The 19,454-nt window shown below is 36.1% G+C and overlaps 1 protein-coding gene across 2 annotated transcripts in view; it reads left to right on the top strand.

Annotated features, from left to right (window-relative positions):
- Window positions 1-19,243, top strand: part of AGGF1 (angiogenic factor with G-patch and FHA domains 1) — a 28,496-nt gene extending 9,253 nt beyond the window's left edge. Inside the window, exons 6-15 of one of the 2 annotated variants that reach the window (XM_045848101.1) lie at window positions 3,058-3,388; window positions 4,235-4,346; window positions 5,175-5,226; window positions 9,536-9,637; window positions 10,312-10,477; window positions 11,582-11,664; window positions 14,854-14,981; window positions 15,115-15,214; window positions 16,428-16,630; window positions 18,963-19,243. In XM_045848101.1, the coding sequence (XP_045704057.1) occupies window positions 3,058-3,388; window positions 4,235-4,346; window positions 5,175-5,226; window positions 9,536-9,637; window positions 10,312-10,477; window positions 11,582-11,664; window positions 14,854-14,981; window positions 15,115-15,214; window positions 16,428-16,628 (1,275 nt within the window). In that variant the 3' untranslated portion in view covers window positions 16,629-16,630; window positions 18,963-19,243. Of the gene's footprint in view, window positions 1-3,057; window positions 3,389-4,234; window positions 4,347-5,174; window positions 5,227-9,535; window positions 9,638-10,311; window positions 10,478-11,581; window positions 11,665-14,853; window positions 14,982-15,114; window positions 15,215-16,427; window positions 17,470-18,962 lie in introns of those variants that run through there. The other variant, XM_045848100.1, reaches the window with a different exon arrangement.
- The last annotated feature ends 211 nt before the right edge of the window (window positions 19,244-19,454 follow it).

Below are 19,454 nucleotides of genomic sequence, written 5' to 3'. Positions count from 1 at the left end.
CGAATTGTGGCAATTATTTGATACTTCACTCTTAAATTTTTACCTCATGTTTTTCTCTTCTTAACCAAAGACAAAAAATTTTAAATGTATAACACCAAAGTTCAAATAAGGAATTGGGATTCTGTTGAGTTTGTTCTTTGTTCTCTATTTGACTTGTTTCTATTTCTCTAGTCTTCTCACTGACAATACCAAGAAATAGAAGAATATGTGGCTAAAATTCAAAAAATGATTTTTCTCTTTGCTTTCAAGAACTGTTTTAAGGACTCCTACCTGTTACTGGTAGTTGAACTGCTTGAGAGGATAGGCCGGCTGTAAAAGTATTTCTCCCAAGCAATAAGAGAAGAACTTCAAAGGGTCATCAAAAAGCCTTTCCTGACAAACTAGAGAGTGAAGTTTGAAAGCATTCAGTGAGGTTTTGGTTCAGTTAGCTCCTATAACTGCTTCTTTTTACCATCGTTCTTCAAAAATATATGAACTCTAGGACAAGGACTTAAGAAAAAGTCTTGATAGAATTTTGAGAATTCCTTGAGGATTCTAAACGGTAGTTGTGAAGCATGGGGGACCAGTTAAGACATCCTCACCTTTTTGTTATTTTTAAAGATACTCTTGAGCCTCGTTGTTTGTAGGTGGAGGGTATGGGGAAAGAAGAGAGCAGATTGAGGAGAATGGAGTAAATAACACAAATATGCATATATGCCTCAATCCCCACATATAGGCCCCCTTCTTATCTCTTAATGAATATTTAACATTCTGACAAATAGGTTTTTTTTAAGATTGTATTTATTTTTTAGAGAGAAGGGAAGGGAAGGAGAAAGAGAGGGAGAAAAACATCAATGTGTGGTTGCCTGTCATGACCCCCCCGCCAGGGACCTGGCCTGCAGCCCAGGCATGTGCCCTGACTGGGAATCGAACTTGCAGCCTTTTGGTTTGCAGGCCTGAGCTCAATCCACTGACCTACACCAGCCAGGTGACAAATAGTTAAAAAAAAGTAGCACCTCTGGCAATTTCATTCATTTTTTTCCTTGCTTGTGTTGTCCTGTAAGTAGTGATAATGACATACACAAAATTAGAAACTGCTTTCTTTAAAGTATATATATGAGGTCTGTGTGGAAAGAGTCTAACCGTTGTTAATAAAACCACAATGGTTTATGTGACATGGATGTAACCTGGCAGCCAAGGAGAGTGGACTGGAATGCACATGTGTGAACAATGACAACTTCACTGTACTAGTCAGTGGGGGTGGTAGATGCCATTGAGTAAGCAAGCATGTGTGCTGTGTGGCCATCACATTCAAAATGACTAAGCAAGGAGAGCAATGAATCTGCATCAGATTTTGTGTTAAGCTTGAACATTTCTCCTGGGAAACTATTGGGATGAATCAGAAGGCTGCAGCTATGGGCAGCTGGTGACTGGCAGCTTCATCACAACATCACACCCACTCATGTATTACGTCTGGTGCAGTTTTTTGGTGAAACATCAGATTACATAGGTGACTCACTCCCCACCCCCTACAGCCCAGATTTGGCGCCCTGTAACTCCTGGCTTTTCCCAAAACTAAAATCACCTTTGAAGGGGAAGAGATTTCAGACCATTTATTAGATTTAGGAAAAATACGACAGGACAGCTGATGGTGATTGGGAGAACTGTGTTAGCTCCTAAGGTGCCTACTTTGAAGGGGGCACTGAGATGTCATTGTCCTGTGTACAGTGTTCCTTGTGTCTTGTATTTTCTTCAATAAATGTCCTTATTTTTTGTGTTGTGTGTCTGGATACTTTCTGGACAGGCCTCATAGCTAGGGAAACTTATTGCTATAATTCATGGTGACCTCTAAAGTTCATAGTTGTTCAACTCCTTCCCCTTGTTCTTGTCTTGGTGAGTTTATGCTGCTCGAAGTGTATATAGTTCATCACACTGAGTGTAGTCAGTCTCCAAATTGAATTTATGCTGCTGGTAAACATATGTATTTAAGATGCTTTTATATTTTATAAAATAACAGAAGAACATATGAATTCACTTTATCATGTGTCTGCAAGGTAGAAAGAAAATTCAGTGTTTCACAAACCAAAGGAAAAAAAGGACAATAACTGCTTCTTCTATGGTTAAAATAATAGATTTGCTCATATATCAAAAGGTATGCCCAGTATAATTGTATAATAACAAAAGGCTTATGCCAGGTACGTTCGAATTTTGGAATAAAAGAGATGTAATTGATTCACCTCTACTTTAAACTGTTGTGTATTATCAAACCAACTTATAAAGTGCTAAATTTTAGCAAAACTACTGTTCTACTACACTAGGTACATATGGATCTTTACGTCTCTGCTGTAATGAAAGTCAGTACTGTATTTTATGTGTTGACTTGATAATTGGTTTAAAGTTCAAGACAAATTTAGGTTAGATAGTCTCCAGGCCTTCACTGTGCAGTAAGGCACTGAGCACTGGGAGTGTAGCTGACCATAATTCAGATGTGTTTAAGTGTAAGCAGGACTCAGTTTTGAAGACAGTACCAAAAATTCATGTAAAATATTTCATTGGTCGTTTTTATATTGATTAAATATTAATATATATTAAATGATAATATTTTGTAAATACCAGGTTAGATAAAATAATAAAATGAATTTCACTTCCTTTGTTTTACCTTATTTTAATGTGCCTATTAGAAAATTTTAAATTATAAATACAGCTTGCATTGTTTTTTTATTAGACAGCATTGGTCTAGACTGTCACCTGGTCCAAGCAATATATGATGAGGGCCTGGACTGGGACAGGACATTGAAAATAGGTAAAGAGAGAATTGGGATAAATTGTAAACATAGTCTGTATCGCTTGGTAATTAATTCCATGTGGTGGTTAAGGGGATGTCAAATACAAGATTTTTGATTTGGATGCTAAGTAGATGGTGATGTGTTTGACAAAGAAAGGTAACGTGAGCAGAAGAGGGGTAAGATAATAGCTATTGTTATTTCTTTGCACATATATCTTCACTAATTCACTATATCATTTAATATTATAGGATGGTCATGTTTAAAATCATCCTCCCTATCCACCTTTTCCTAGGATTTGAATTCAGAAGATCCAAAAGCATCCAGTATTGAACATATAAACTACAGTGAGGGAGAAGATTGTGCAAATGTGAGAAAGAAGTCCAAAATAGACATTGGTTACAAAAATAGTTCCCCCAAATTCACTGTCCCAGTGACTGGAAAGTCTATAGAATCTCCTCTTAATGAAAACATTTATAATTCAACTTCATTTAAAGATGAGAAAATCATAGAGACTGATAGTGAGCCAGAAGAAGGTGAAATTACAGACTCTCAGACTGAGGATGATTACGAAGAAGACACTACCAGTGAAGATAATGTAACTGCAGAAGATACTGAGGATGAAGGTAAGTAAATAACCATTATTTAATTTTACACAAATGTCCCAGTCTGGTCATTGTAAACAGAGCAACACAATTAAAAATGTTAGTATAATGTGTCTGCCAAAAAAGTAAACTGATTGTTTTAAATTACATCATTAAAAGTTATGTGGGCTACCACTGGTTATTCTTAGGGAGTAAAATGTGAATAAATGGCTAACACTTGGACCTTAAAGTTTCATTGGATTGAATGGTCTATTCAATAGAACAGAAAACCAAGTTACCTATGCCTAATCCTAAAGTACATATTAAGTCATAATTGAGAGAAGTAGAGCAAATTGCCTTTAAAAAGTGCAGTCCACCAATTCAACTATGTATTATAAATTGTGTGTGTGTGTGTGTGTGTGTGTGTGTGTGTGTGTTTTACTTGAGGATATAGAGACATACTTTTAAAACCCAGGGTTTCATATTAGGGTATATGAGCTTATTTTGTTCTTAATAGAATTTCTTATATTTTTAAAAAGGGTAGACTTAAATGTTCTAACTTAATATTAAAATGCGTGTTTGTGATATTTTCAAATTCTAAGACCTTACAAATGAGAGGTGATTATTTGATGATTGTGATATATGCTGACTTTGCTGAATACCTTTAGGCTGACTTTGCTGAATACCTTTAGGTTGATCACTTTAAATTGGTAACAGTGTCAAGCCTTACAGATTGTGCATATAGCAGGATTTAAGGTTGTTTAAAACAGAATTAAGCCTTTTGATCAATACATTTTTATTTTATGGATGCCTACTACTTTCCTTAGACATTTCTCATTTTTTTCCATAGCATTTGAATTAACGTTTACCCACTTGTTTCCTTGGCAGATGAAGAAAAAATTTGGCCCCCTTGTATCAGAGTAATTGTTATTAGATCACCAGTGTTGCAGACAGGATCTCTTTTTATTATTACAGCTGTAAACCCTGCTACAATTGGAAGGTAAAATGCTTAATGTCATTGTATATGTATGTTTGTTTGTCTTATTCTAGTGGAGCGCACATTTCCTGAGAATTACCTTGAAATGTGTGTGGCACTCATTATTCAAGCATTTATACATGGTACTCAAAAAACATTATTGACACTTACTTATGTCACTTGCTTCTGGAAATCAGTCAGGGGTATAACTTCATGGTCCCAAAAGGGGACTGCCTATGTAAAGAGATAAAATCTCGGTGGTACCCTTCACAGAGATTTTGTCATTTTCTTACCTTTTGTACTGCCTTTTTCAGAGTAAAATTACTTACCTAAACCCAATATTGGCTTCCTTCTCTGCTTCTTTTCCTTTTTGTAGCTCAGAACCAGCTTGCTAGAGAGGCAGGTTTTAATTGTGAGTAGGATAATTCCTTTTCTTAACTGGAAAGATACTCTATCCTTAATTCAGATTTTATGCAGTATCTTAATTTTAAATTTTTGGAGAACAGTGCGCTCCTTTTATATGTTGTTGTAGAGATAGGAACATAGTCAACAGATCTGGAATAAATAATTGACATTAGTACCAAGTCATATTGTCTCACTGGATATTTGTTAGCCTGAGATAGAAGTACCAAAGAATAAAAGTAATTCTGGAACCTCCTTTCAAGTAGAAAATTTAGAGTATGATTAAGGAAACTAGACTTAGTGGGACAGAGAGACTTGCGTTTTAACATCTTTTTTTTTAAACATTATCTTTTAAAACAAAAAATCTTTTAAAAATTCTTCTCATGTCTCTAAGTGCTACATTTTTATATGCTTCAAAAATTATTAAAGATGTTTTTCTTAACTCTGCAGGGAAAAAGATATGGAGCATACTCTCCGAATTCCTGAAGTTGGTGTCAGTAAGGTAAGCTCTTGCTTTTACAAATACAGCACCTTGATGTAATTTTATAAATACTCATCATGGCAGAAAGCTTAGGGTTTTTCCCATTTTATGGTCAGTGTAGTAATGCTAATAAAATCAATACAGATTTGTTTATTCTGCTTGAGAAAAGAAAAATTCTTCACCACAATTTGAATTAACTAATTTCTGTTTCACTTTTAACAGTCAGGAGCAGGAATAAAATAAGTGGATTAATTTAAGTATTTAAGTATACCCACTTAATGGATATTTATTGAGTGAAATGAATATGCTAGATATTATGACAATTCAAAAATGAATCAGACCTGGATTCAGGCTACTTTCAGTTGATGGTTCCTTTGAGTCCAGAGTATTTTACAACTCAAGAACGATCTATCCCTACCCAAAGCTCTTCATTTACAGTTTCTCCTAGTTACGTCTCTAATGGTTGCTTTCAGGAAAAAGAGCAGTTGAGTCTTCAAAACAAACAATGAGGACAGAGTTGCAAGTTAAATTGTGGCAGGAAAAAGAAAACTCCAAAGGTTTCTTATGCTCTGTAACTGTAACACTTGCAAAGTTTCACACAGGACTGTAGAAGCTGACAAGTCGTAACCAAAGCAACGGCCAGTTACTCAAGGTCGTACACAGACTCCCATGATAAGCTCCTGTGCTCTGTAGCTTCTGCAAATTCCTCCTGAGTTTTCTCTTTGTCTCCCATATAAGGTAGCTAGACCTAACTTCCGCATTCGGCTTCTGTAACCTTGCTTCTGCCTCCCCACGTAGGTAGGAAGCCCGGGACTATTTAAATCCCGGGAGAGTGAGGATCGGTGCTCAGAGGATTTGGATGTTAGCCACCCCCTCTGGGCCCCCGGGTAGTAAAGTTCGTTCTTCATTATCTCCCCACGTGTGGGTGGATTTTCCACAACAAAATCATAAGTTAAAAGAAGAAAGGTTAACTACTGAGAGTCTATACTTTATATGTATCTTTTTTACTGTATTTTCTGTAGTTTTTCCTCCTCCCTTGTGTGGTTGTCTGCCCTCCCCCTCCTCTTTTTGCTTTTCGTTTTTTGACCTTTAATCATTCCCATTTTGTTTCTATTTAATGGGTCTATACAATGGATCTGAAGTATATATTTTATATGATTTTTGTCTTGTGGAATTAAATTTGTTTCTCACTGTTAGTTTGAAAGTGTAGTTATTTTTACTATGTTTGGACTCATTTAGAGAGAAGTAAATCCTCATAATCTTGACTCTAACCAAATTATCATGCTATTTAATTTTCTTGTGACCCTTTATTCCTTTGCCCGCAAAGAAAACATGATCTGTGACTTAAGTAGCAAAGAAGTCCTTCCCCCACTGCAATCTAAAAATATAGGTAGTTTCCTGGTAGCATTTCTGCTTTTTCTTTCTTTCTTTTCAACTAACATGTCCACTGGTGGGGTCAATAATTTATTAACTGTGTGAAATCAGCCTGACAATATATATTATATTGCACATATGCAGGTAGATGAAAGAATTAATACACCCTCATCTCCCCCCACACTTTTGAAGTTCTTTATATGTTAAAGACACATTTAAAGACAGACTGCGACAGTCAGACAAATATGACAAAATATTTACTTTACATTTTAAAACTCATACACATTCAGCCCTGGCCGGCCTGCAAACCAAAGGGTCGCTGGTTCAATTCCCAGTCAGGGCTCATGCCTGGGTTGCAGGCCATGTCCCCAGTGGGGGATGCGCTAGAGGCAGCCACACATTGATCTTTCTTCCCCCTTTCTCCCTCCCTTCTCCTCTCTCTAAAAATAAATAAATCTTTAAAAAATAAAACATACAAATTCAGTTTTTAAAACCTCACTATGACCCCAATAGTTAAATGAGTAAAGGACATAAACAGTTCACAGTAGAGGAAAATCATAGTAAACATGAAAAGCATTCAATCTTTCTAGTAATTTAAGAACTACAATCCAAGATGTCAGTTTTCTTTCATCATATTTATTAAATATCACTCCTGTTGGGAACATAATTTAGAACAGCTCTTTCGAATAAGGTTTTAAGTCAAAAAGACTTGAGAATATTTAAATCCTTTGATATAGTTATTATTCTAAATGACCCAATTGAATGAAATGTACAAAGGACATGAAGAGAAAATTTTACTGAACAGGAAACCAAATGGCTAATAAATACAAGAAAAGGTTTCAGCTTCAGTACTAATCAGGGAAATGCAAATTTAAATCACAATGATAAGATTTAATTTCACACCTGTTATGCTTGTAAAACAAGTTTGATAATATTAAGTGTTAGTTAAGGCTATATAGAGCAACAAGAATTCTTATAGACTACTGTTGGGAATATAAATTGGTACAGCCACTTTGGAAAATAATATGGCAGTATTTAATAAAGTTTAAGATTTGCATATACTGTAGCTTAGCAATTTTATTCCAAGTATATACCCCTGAGAAACATTTGCCTTGTCCACAAGAAGGTTTCATGTACAAGAATGTTCATAGAAACATTTTAAAAAATGATAAAATCTTGGGAAAAACCTGGATGTTCATTATCAGAAAAGTATGTAGATTGTGGGACATCTATACAGAGGATTACCATTTGGCAAAGTGGTACAACTGTGCGTAACAACTGGATGGGTGTGTCTTATATCAAATCAAAGAAGCAAAAGAAATAGGTACAGTAGCATACATTTATCAGAAGTCATTAACCTGTACATCTAAGGCCTATCAACTTTCTATATGTAAATTATATCAATAACAAATTCATACACTATGACTCATTTATATCAAGTTCCAAACTAGGCAAAATAAGCATACCATTTATGGGTACATACGTATGTGGTAGAAGTACAAAGAGATGTATCCTGATTAAATAAACATCAAACCTCTGAAAAGGAAGGGTGGGGGATGGACAGAGTGAGGTGCACATTGATTGATAATTTATTTTAAATATCTGAGGCAAGTATGGCAGAATTTATTAAATCTGGTTCCCGGTTAGATAGATTCAATATATTGTTTTGTGTGCTTGAAACATTTTATAATATATGTTTATGAAAATTTTAAAAGAACAACCTTATTGCAATATAGTTGATATACCATATATTAATATAATTTACCCATTAGAAGTGTATAATTGAAAGGCTTTTAGTATATTCACAGAGTTCTGCACTCATCATATCAATTTAGAACCTTTTCATCACCATATAAACAAAGTCAGTAGTGGTCACGTCTCAGTTCCCTCCAGCCCCCACAGCACTAGGCACCCACCAAACTTTCTGTCTCTGGATTTGTACAGTCTGTACATTTTATGTAAATAGAATTATATAACATGTAGTCTTTTGTAACTAGTTTTTTTTAACTTAGCATGTCTTCAAGGGTCATCCATGTTGTATCATATATCAGTACTTAATTTCTTTTTATTGCCAAATAATATTTCATTGTATAGATATACTACATTTCGTGATTCATCAGTTGATGGGTATTTGAATTGTTTCCACTTTTTGGCTATTAAGAATACTGTTGCCATGAACATTTGTGTACAAGTTTTTGTTTGGATGTATTTTTTTCATTTCTCTTGATATATACCCAGGAGTAAAATGGTTGGGTTGTATGGTAACTCTCGGTTTAACCTTTTGAGAAACTGCCAGACCCTGCCAAAACAGTTGCAGCATCTACCACATTGTATTGTACATGAAATTTTTAATTAAATATTTCTGCAGCTGTTTATCCAATTAAAGAGACATGTATTGAATACATGTTCTGTATATGTGAAGCACTGTTCTATGTACTGAGAGGTAAGCAAAAATGTAAACTAATGTAAGCAGTAACTGTGCCGGTACAGTGCAGTAACTTCATATAATGTATTATATAAATAAAGCACTGAGATGCGAGGTTAGAGTGATTAGTCCTGAGTATTCAAAAATTGGAAAACTTCTATGAGAAGTTGACCTTGAATATTTCAAGTAACCTTTTGTATTAAGAATTTTTAATGATAATGGACTAATACTTAGGTAAAAAAACAATTTCAAATTGTTTTTATAGCATTGTCCCAACTATTTATAGAAGTAGAAAAGGCAGGACACAGTAAATTATTAATGGTAGTTAGAGGTGGAATTATACATGACTTCTTCATCTGTGGTCTTCACATTTCTGCTAGAAGTATTATAATGCTTTTGTATTCAGAAAAAGGAATAAATAGTAAAATTTAATCAGAGAGTAAAGTCCTTTACATCCTATCATAGAGAAATTGTTATCTATGGTTAAAAAAGTATGCTACTTTATAATTACCTAGTTTCTTCTTTTTTAAGTTTCATGCAGAAATTTATTTTGACCATGACTTACAAAGTTATGTTCTTGTGGATCAAGGCAGCCAAAATGGTACAGTTGTTAATGGAAAACAGATTCTTCAGGTGAGTGTATATGTATTAATTAATTACTTGCACATTATTTAAAAAATTGAACCAAATTTTTAAATTCCTATTGTCCATAGTTATTATACATATCATTTGGTCAGTGTTCAGGTTCAAATGTGTTACATGGAAGGGAGTTCCCAGAAAGGGCTGAAGAAGTATATAATAAGTGGATACTTGGCTATTGACTTCGAATTATGTATCTCTCTATGCCTTGTTTTTAGAGCTAGCAAAGTGCTTGGCTCTTGTTCTTAGCCTATAAGAATAAAAAATGAAATAAAACTGAATTATCATGAGAAAAGAAGAGGTAAAAGGAGAATAATGATACACTTATCCCCTTAATACTTCATCTTTTTTGCTGTGATTATTTGTTTTGGTAATAGATTTTTAGCAGTTTGTGTCGGGTATTTCTCTGGCAGGACTGGGCATGATGGAGATAGGACTTTGTTGTGTTGGATAATATAAAAACCAGCAGTTTCTCGGTTCAGCTATCTTAGCCAATAGTAGAGCATCATGGGTCATCAGGTTGTGGATATGTGTGTGCATATGTGTGTCTGTGTCATTGAGAATCGTCTCCAAAAATGTTTTTGTTATAATGAGACATTACTTCCGTTTGACATAAAATAATCATATCTAACACTTTTGGATTTCTGTTTTGTGATTCTTCCCCTCAGCCTAAAACTAAATGTGATCCTTACATACTTGAGCATGGAGATGAAGTGAAAATTGGGGAGACTGTATTGTCCTTTCACATTCACCCTGGCAGTGACACCTGTGATGGCTGTGAGCCAGGGCAGGTCAGAGCTCACCTTCGTCTTGATAAGAAAGATGAACCTTTTGGTATGTGAGACATACTGTTATCCGTGGGCATGAAACCTTTTTAATTCACTGGAGTGTTCTTAAAATGTATCAGTTGGCTACTAGCTTTATATCTCTATATAAGGAATTTTGGTATAATATTGTATTGAGATCATTTATATTTCCATGAATATTATCAAATGAGATTCAGAAATGAAATGTTTTTCAAATTTGAAACATAAGCTAGTCGATTATGATTGTACGTGACTTTTCTGTGTAATAACTTAGCTAGCTTTTATAGCATTAGGTTACTTTTTGACCAGGAGATAATCATTAGCTCTGTTTTTGCTAATCTAGTTTAGTTGGCTTTTGAAGCAACACTGCAGTGGTAGCTAAATGTTCTTCAAAAGAGTAATTGTGACATAACTGCAATAGAAATCGGTTTCCTTTTAACATCTGTTTATTGATATGAAAAAGTCATCCACCATTAAACTCTGTCATATAATATTGTAACATAGAAAATAATAGGCCAAAATATTAAGAGTTATTGGCTGATATGTTTACTTTCCTACTTACAGTTTATGTTGATCCATCATCCTTATATATACCATTATTTTCTATAGTAAATAACACTGCAGGAAGATGCTGTCTTGCTTTAAACCCAGTCATCTAAGGCTTTTAAAATTTAAATATATAGTTGAAATGAGTAAAAACTAGTTTTTTTTACATTAAGTATGACAAACTACAAAATAACGTGAATCTCGGGTTCTGTGACTTTTCTTTTGCACATGCCTATGTTTCTTTTGAAAAATTCACAGTATTTTCTGCATTTGGGATTCTTGTATAATACTCATATAAAAAAATTAAGATGTTTGGTGTTTCTTTTGTTATCTATACTGGAACATTCCTATGATCTTTTGAGTTTTGGTTTACTTTCCAAGTAGATTGCATTACCAAATATTGAAAGGACATCATCACAACCCAAGATTTCTTTATATTAATGTTTATTTGTACTTTTGATTAATCTACAGATGGACTACTGATAGTGTTAGTTATTAATTATTAAATATAAGCATTAATTTTATATAAAATCTATCAGATTTAGTGAATTTTTCTTTTTAAACCAAACTCACTTTTTCCTTTTAGTTGGTCCAACACTAAGCAAGGAGGAAAAAGAGCTGGAAAGGAGAAAAGAATTAAAGAAAATACGAGTAAAATATGGTTTGCGGGTAAGGATATTAAATATTGCTATATGTGTTCAAAATTGTGTACCTGGTTTTGAGTAAAAATGCCTTTAGTCCATTTTATATGTAAAATTATTTAGAATTACTTTGAGATTTACATAGTTTCTTTTATTTGTTTACTGTTAACAACTGTTGAGGTTGAAGTAGAAAGTGATAATAGGAAGTCAGGTCAAGATGCAAGCATAGGCAGACACACTTGACTTCCTTGCACAACTTCAGCAAAAAGTACAGCTGGGCTACAAAATGAGTATCACCCAGCTGTGTCAGAAAACTGAGCTGTATGGAAGTCCAACAACCAAGGATTTAAAGAAGCCACATTCATCCATATGGGAAGGAGGGATGGAGACACAGAGAGGCACAGAGATGCGGTGAGGGGCTAAGATATGGAATGTCCTAGAGAAGTGCAGAGATGCAGAAAGGGTGGTCCCACATGCACGTGTGATGGATAAAAATTGGAAGGGGTAACAAGGGATAACTTGGGAATGAAGGATCCTAGCCCCAGAACAGACCACCCAACCAAGGTTTTCAGCACCAGAAAGATGAGTTCCTATAACTTCTGGGTGTAAAGATGAATGACTCGGGGTTGGGGTGGCAGAAGAAACTGCCGGTTTCTCAGGAGACTCCTCTTAAAGGGCCCACAACAGACATAGGACTTAACACAGATTTACCCCCTCTGGGAGATTCAGTGCCAGGGCAATAGCTAGAAGTGCACCAGTGGCATATGGGGAGAAATTGAAGAGACTGGCAACAGGGCAAGTGCCAGAAGACAGCTTCCTCCTGGGCAAAACTCTATAATCTGGATGGTGTTGTCCCCTCTCCAAGCCCTCCTCCACACAGAGCCACAGAATGGTGACGTGGGTTGCCCCACTCTGGCTATGACCTAAGGCTCCATCACATACAACTTCAAGGTGCTCTTTTGTATAATAGGCCATGCAGCTAAGATGGAGTCAAAGCAGCTCCACGTAATACACAGAAACAAACACAGGGAGGCTGTCAAATTGAGGGGACAAAGAAATATGTCCCAAATGAAAGAACATAACAAAACTCCAGAAAAAGAGCTAAATGAAATGGAGATAAGCAACCTGTCAGATGCAGAGTTCAAAACACTGGTTATTGGGGTGCTTAAAAACTCATTGGGTACATCAACAGCATAAAAAGACCCAGGCAGAAATGAAGGTTACATTAAGTGAAAGAAAAATCTGTAGGAAACCAAGAGTGGAGGGGATGAAGCTGAGAATCAAATCAACAATTTGGAACACAAGGAAGAAAAAAGCATTCAATCAGAACAGCAAGAAGAAAAAAAAATCCAAAAAAATGAGGAGAAGCTTAGGAGCTTTTGGGACAACTTTAAATTTACCAACATCCAAATCATAGGGCTGCCAGAAGGAGAAGAGGGAGAGCAAGAAATTGAAGACTTATTTGAAAAAAACAAAGAAAACTTCCATAATTTGGTGAAGAAAATAGATATACAGACTTCTGGCCAAGATGGAGGCATAGGTAGACACACTGTGCCTCCTCGCACAACCAAAATAAGGACAACAACAATTCAGAAATAAAATAACCAAAACCGACAGAAAATTGAACTGTATGGAAGTCTGACAACCAAGGGTTAAAATAGACACATTCATCCAGACCGGTAGGAAGGACAGAGTCAGGCAGCTGGGTGGAGAGGGGTTGTGGCACAAAATGTAGCACAAAAAGCTGTGGCACCAGGCGCATAAGGCATCTGGGCATGCAAGACTGCAGCGGCTGGACCCTGGGCATGTAGGCAGCGGCTGGTAGGCCCAGTGAGGTGGCGATTGTGAAGCAAGGCACTGCACGCAAGGCTGACCAGGTGGTCCCACATTTGAGTGCAGATAAACCAGGTGAAATTGAGGAGCAAGACAGACCTCACAACCCAGGGTCCCAGTGCTGGGAAACAGAGCCTCAGGGAACTGATTGAAAATACCTGTGGGGGTTGAGATGCCGGGTGAGACTCGCAGCCTCATAGGAGAGTTCCTTGGAGAGACCCACGGGGTCTTAGAACGTGCACAAGCCCACACACATGGGAATTAGCACCAGAAAGGCCCAGTTTGCTTGGGGGAAGCGCTGGAAGGGACTGAAATCCTACAGAGAGTGGAGCAAGTGCCATCTCTGTGGATGAATGTCATACTTTTTCTTTTTTTTTAATCCTCTCACAAGGATATATTTATTGATTTTGGAGCTAGTAGGGGAGGTGAGAGAGAGAGAGAATCATACATGTAAAAGAGAAACATTCATCGGTTGCCTCCCATACAGACCCCAACTGGGAATTGAACCTGAACCTAGGTATGTGCCCTGACTGGGATTTGAACCCACAACCGCTTGCTACATGGGATGATATTCTCCAACAAGCTGTGCCACCTGGCCGGGGCAGTACCATACTTTTTATTTAAAGATCAGCAAGTAATAAGGAAGGGTGGAGAGAAGTGTTCTGTGATGCCACAAGCTGAATGGACTACCTCTTTGTGCCATTGCCACATACTGTGTACTCTTTTTTGGTTGAACCAATCACACTAAAGATTATGTATGTATTATGGGATTATAAATTTCTTTGCATTCCATCACCTAGCCTGGAGTTAACACACTCGTTATTCAATAGATATTTGTTGAGCGACTGATTAATTTTACGAATGGAGCTGTATTGAAACCAAAAGCTATTATTTATTACTAAAATAAAAGAGTGTTTGCTTTTTATCCATTTTTAAAAAGACTTTATACATTTTCCTTTCTAAGGAGCAGTAATTAAACTTTTAGGTCCTTAGAGAAAAGGAGAAATAGATTTTTTTCCAACCCCAGAGGTTCTGCATATTTTTTTGAATACTGGTAGTTAATATGAGAATATGAATGCATAGCGTTAGTCAAAGTAAACTGTATTTCATTATCTTATGATTACATATTGTAATTTACATATTTATATTCTATATACAATTTGTGTTACAGTACAATTTCAGATAACATAAACATCTTAAAGGGGATAGAATAAAAATAGTATATTCAATGACATAATTGCTTTTATTTACGTCATGGTTTTAATTCATTGATTAATAGAGACCGCAATGAACCATATTTGCAAAGTGAGGCAAATATACAGACATTACATTTTTATTTACCAGCTTTGTGTTTTTTTTCAATGAATATTTTGTGTTTTTAAAGAATACAGACTACGAAGATGAAAAGGCATTGAAGAATCCAAAATATAAAGACAGAGCAGGAAAACGTAGGAAGCAGATTGGAAGTGAAGGAACTTTCCAGAGGGATGATGCTCCTGCATCTGTTCATTCGTAAGTGTTAACTTTTCCAAAGTGGTTTTCTAGAGTGGTTGTACCAGTTATTTTTAACTTACTCATTATTATAAATGTGACCTAAATGGTGTTTTAGAAAATCAACTACCATCTTAATTTTTTTTTTAATAAGTGAAATTACTGATAGCAACAAAGGTCGGAAGATGCTGGAGAAGATGGGCTGGAGAAAAGGAGAGGGCCTAGGGAAGGACGGTGGAGGAATGAGAACTCCGGTAAGACTTGCATTTTCTCCCACTCCTTATTCCTACAGTGGATATGTTTACTATGTACCTGATATGTGCCAGGAATTGCCTTAAGAGCTAGTAGTGTAGTAGCAAGTGAAAACAGATGATTACTGCCTTTGTGGCATTCTTGATTACCAAATATATAAGTGTGCATTGTTTTTGCTTTTTTTTCTTTTTTTAAAGAATTTATTTATTTTTAGAGAGGGGAAGGGAGGGAGAAAAAGAGAGGGAGAGAAATATCAGTGTGTGATGGCCTCTCACGCATCCCCTAATGGGGGCCTGACCTGCAGCCCAGGCATGTGCTGTGATTCTGGAAATCGAACCAGCGACCCTTTGATTCGCAGGCTGGCACTCAGTGCACTGAGCCACACCAGCCAGGGCCATTGTTTTGCTTTTAGTGTTTTTAGGAAGCCTCTTAGAATTGAAGTTTTCTTCAGTGGAACTAGGACAGTAAATGTTATTTCCTGAGCCAAAGGTTTTCCTGTATCTTTTAGTTATTTTTAATGATTTCCTGGTACTAAGCATTGCAGGAGCAGGTATAATGTTATTTTACAAATAGGTTCTGTTTTATTGTCAGACCTAGGTTAGAATATGTGCTGTGTCACTTAATATTTGTGGGACTTAGGGCAAGTTTGGACTTCAGCTTTCATATGTAAAAATGGGGATGGTAATAACTGTTTTTCAGTGATATCGTGAAGATAAAGGCCTCAGCATGGTGCCTGACATACATTAGGCACTCAGTAACTGGTAGCTTTTAATGGTCTTCAAAGTAATGAGAAGTATTCCTCTCTTATGAAACTAAGCAATCACGTTCTCTTTATGACAATGTTTAACCTACCTGTTCACTTACTTAGGTGAGGCTAGGACAGTAGGTTTAAATACATCTCTTGCCTTTACCTTTGGGTACAGTGGGATGGCAGATTCTGCAGCATTTCAGTGAAATTCAGTGCTATTTTAGGAGCAGTGTCAGCTGTCCTTATTGACAAGCAAGACAATGCAGAAAAATGAGTTTTTATGAAAGTTCCATTTATAATCATGTAGGTATTCCTGTCTGTATCTGTTGCATTTGATAGGTTTTTCTTTTGCATTAATCTTTTCTAAATCAAAGAATTATAGTTAAAATACCAAGTCGGACAGAGCAGATTTCAGTGTGCTTTGACTTGTATGGTAAATAAGCCTTCTGCTCTACCTTGGGTAACAGATCCAGCTTCAGCTTCGGCGAACACATGCAGGCTTGGGGACGGGCACACCATCCTCGATTGAAGATGTGCACCTTCTCCAAAACAAGAGCAAAAAGAACTGGGAGAAAGCACGAGAGAGGTTTGCTGAAAACTTCCCTGAAACTAAACCTCAACAAGATGCACTAGGGACAGTGCCTTGGGTCAAAGGGACTGTAGAGTGAAGGTCAGTCATAGAACACAGTTCAAGCTTTTTTAACAGAGTCTGGAAACTCTTATTTCATTGAAGAACCTTTCCCTCCTAAAGAGCCAGTGGCATGAGGGTACTGTATCACAGTTTACCCCCTCATGATTCAAAAATGTGTAATAAAGTGTGGTTTGTAGGTTTTTTTAAACCCTAATAAATAGTGACTTAATCAAGTTATTCGATGAGTGCATTAAAGTTCACAGGGCATGGATCAGCTTATCAAACTTTGTTATTTCTATCTTGTCATTTATAAGATGCATATGAGTAGCTAGCCATGTAGGTAAAATTCATGTACCCACTAATGATTTAAATGTACCTTTGTCCTTGTCTGCATAGACTCATTATTGTAAGATGTGCAACAAAAAAATCAAAAGTTTATAAAAACAATTCTGATTATATACATTCTTGTTTATGCCCTTTAGAACTTAGATAAAAAATGTTGAGGAAAAATGGGCAGTGGTGTGTAAGTTTTATCCTTGAAATAACGTAAGTAATGTTATTGAAAAACTAACAAACCGGTGACACATAGAAAATTAGCCTTCCATGTTTTCTTCTGTGAAGAATCTGTTGATTTGTACTATATATTAAGCATTTACATTGGTTTGTTTCATAGCTGAAGTATTTAGATATGAACAATTGAGTATAGTATTGAAATATTCAGTGTGCTAGCATTTGTAGTTTTGATAAATCCCATTTCTGACGATAGAGTTTTGCCACAGAAATCTGATTTCTACTACAGAGTGCCTAGCCAAGGCCTCAAACTGAAGTATTTATTGAAAATGTTCTCAAATGCAATAAAAACATTATAACATCAAAAAGAGTGATTCTTTGAACCAAGGATTTAAACTACCAGCCAGAATCTTCCTTCTTAAATTGTCAGAGCAGTAACAAAGGGATCTCTTCAAATGCTGGGGAGCTGCACACAGCTTTCCGAGTGCAGGTGGCTCTGCTCTGCCAGGGACCACCATCCTTTGTTCAGGGTTTCCCTCAGCTCTGTGCTGGGGAACTCAGGTCTGACTCTCTCCTGGCAGTGAGCATAAGCTCTGGCTCCCTCATCTATAAAGAAATGTCTTCAAGATTTGGAATAGGAAGGGGAAATTCTGAAAAACAGTTGTACAGAAGAAAAGATAATTCAGAAAGAAAGGCTACCTGTTGGAATTTCTAGCCTAAATGGTATAGGGTGCTTAGAAAGAAAAGGGAATGGGAAAATAAAAAGAAATTCATTACTAAAAGACAAGACATGTTACCAAATTGTCAAGTCCCTTTAGGCCTAAGCTGGGATAATCAGAGGCCCTAGAACTCCAGATCTGGATAAAGTATTTTTCTATGTCCTTCCTGGCTGCCTATACACCCTAACACATGTAGACGTATGTTAGGCTTGGAGGCAACAGGAGTTGCCTGCATTCTTTTCTCTAAAATAGAAAAACATTATTCACTTAAATGTGGTTTGGTTCTGGTGCCCTGTATGTAAGCAGCAACATAGAAGTACCAAAGTAGACTTTTTTCCTGGTAGATCGTACTCACTGGGTTAGTATATTGTCTATATATTTCCCATTTTTATTATCAGATTGCACAAAACTTTTCATTGTTTTTCTTTGTTAAGAAAATGGAAACTTGAAAATGGTGATAAAAATCGAAATGTATGTGATATTTGTATTATTAAAACTGTTCTCAGATCAAAGTCTCAGGGCTATACTGTATAGTGGTTAAAGCACTCGCAATGTCTGGGTCTCATTTCCAACTGTGAAATAATATTTATCTCACATGTCTGTCTAGGGTAGAAAATGGGAAAATGTATATAAGAGCACTTTGTAAACTGTAGAAGTAGTACAAATGTGAGCTTCTGTTTAGAAGCATAGATAAGAATTATGTACAATTTGGATTACACATAAAATCATTTTGTTTCTAATATTTTAAATTATAGTTTATTCACACAGTATACATTAATTTAATACATTATGCATTATACATTAATTTAATAGCCTTAAGTGTTTATTTTAAGTGGAGCTATAAGTTGCTGAATTTGAGAAATCTAACATCTTATATTTTTGTCAGAACATGAGAAGCTGGTAAAATTGAGAACAGAAGAAACCATCAACATTAGAGCAAAATAATGGAGTTCTAGAATAAATAGCTAGGAAGCACTTTCTCTTGAGAGGAATTTTTTTCTTTTAAACAGTTTTCACTTCTGATTGTTTCATTTTTATTCTAGTTATAAACTTAGGAAAAGTAATGGTTCACGCAAATCAAATACCTTTCAACTGTCCATGTAAATGATTATTTCTTAATTTGGTACATTTACAAACTGCAGGCAGAAGGAGGTAGAGCTCACAGAGTGCAGCAGGAGAGGTGTCGGAGGCTGTGCACCAAGGTCCAGTTGCAGGACGCCGGCGTGTGCTTGCAGGGAGCCAGGAAGGCGTTTCTGGCCCCGACACGTGACGGCGTCTCAGGAACAGTTGGAAGTATTTTCTCTAGCATCTTGTTCTAAATGTGCTTCTTATTTTTGTAGAGCATCACTTATGTCTTTGAATCTTTGATTCAGAACGTTTTATTTTAATTTTTTAGACTTTAAAGTTGGAAATATATTTGGATTCTTTAAAATGAGTCAGTGTTCCTGTGTGTGTCTATTCGTGTCAGCCCAGGCTTCCTCTCCGCCTTTCTGCTCTACTATTCTCAGCGCTGGCTTATGGCTTTGAAGTTGCAGAGTGACTTGTGGAGCTTCCTCCAGTCATCACATTTATGTCCAAAATAGGAAGAAAGGGTAGAGAGAGTAGTACTCATGTTCGTTCTCTTTTATTAGGAA

Source organism: Phyllostomus hastatus, unplaced genomic scaffold, assembly GCF_019186645.2.
Source record: "Phyllostomus hastatus isolate PE091 unplaced genomic scaffold, TTU_PhHast_1.1 phas_contig_58, whole genome shotgun sequence".
Taxonomy (NCBI): Eukaryota; Metazoa; Chordata; class Mammalia; order Chiroptera; family Phyllostomidae; genus Phyllostomus; species Phyllostomus hastatus.
Note: the sequence above shows the minus strand (reverse complement) of the source record. Positions and strands in the feature narration are given on the sequence as shown.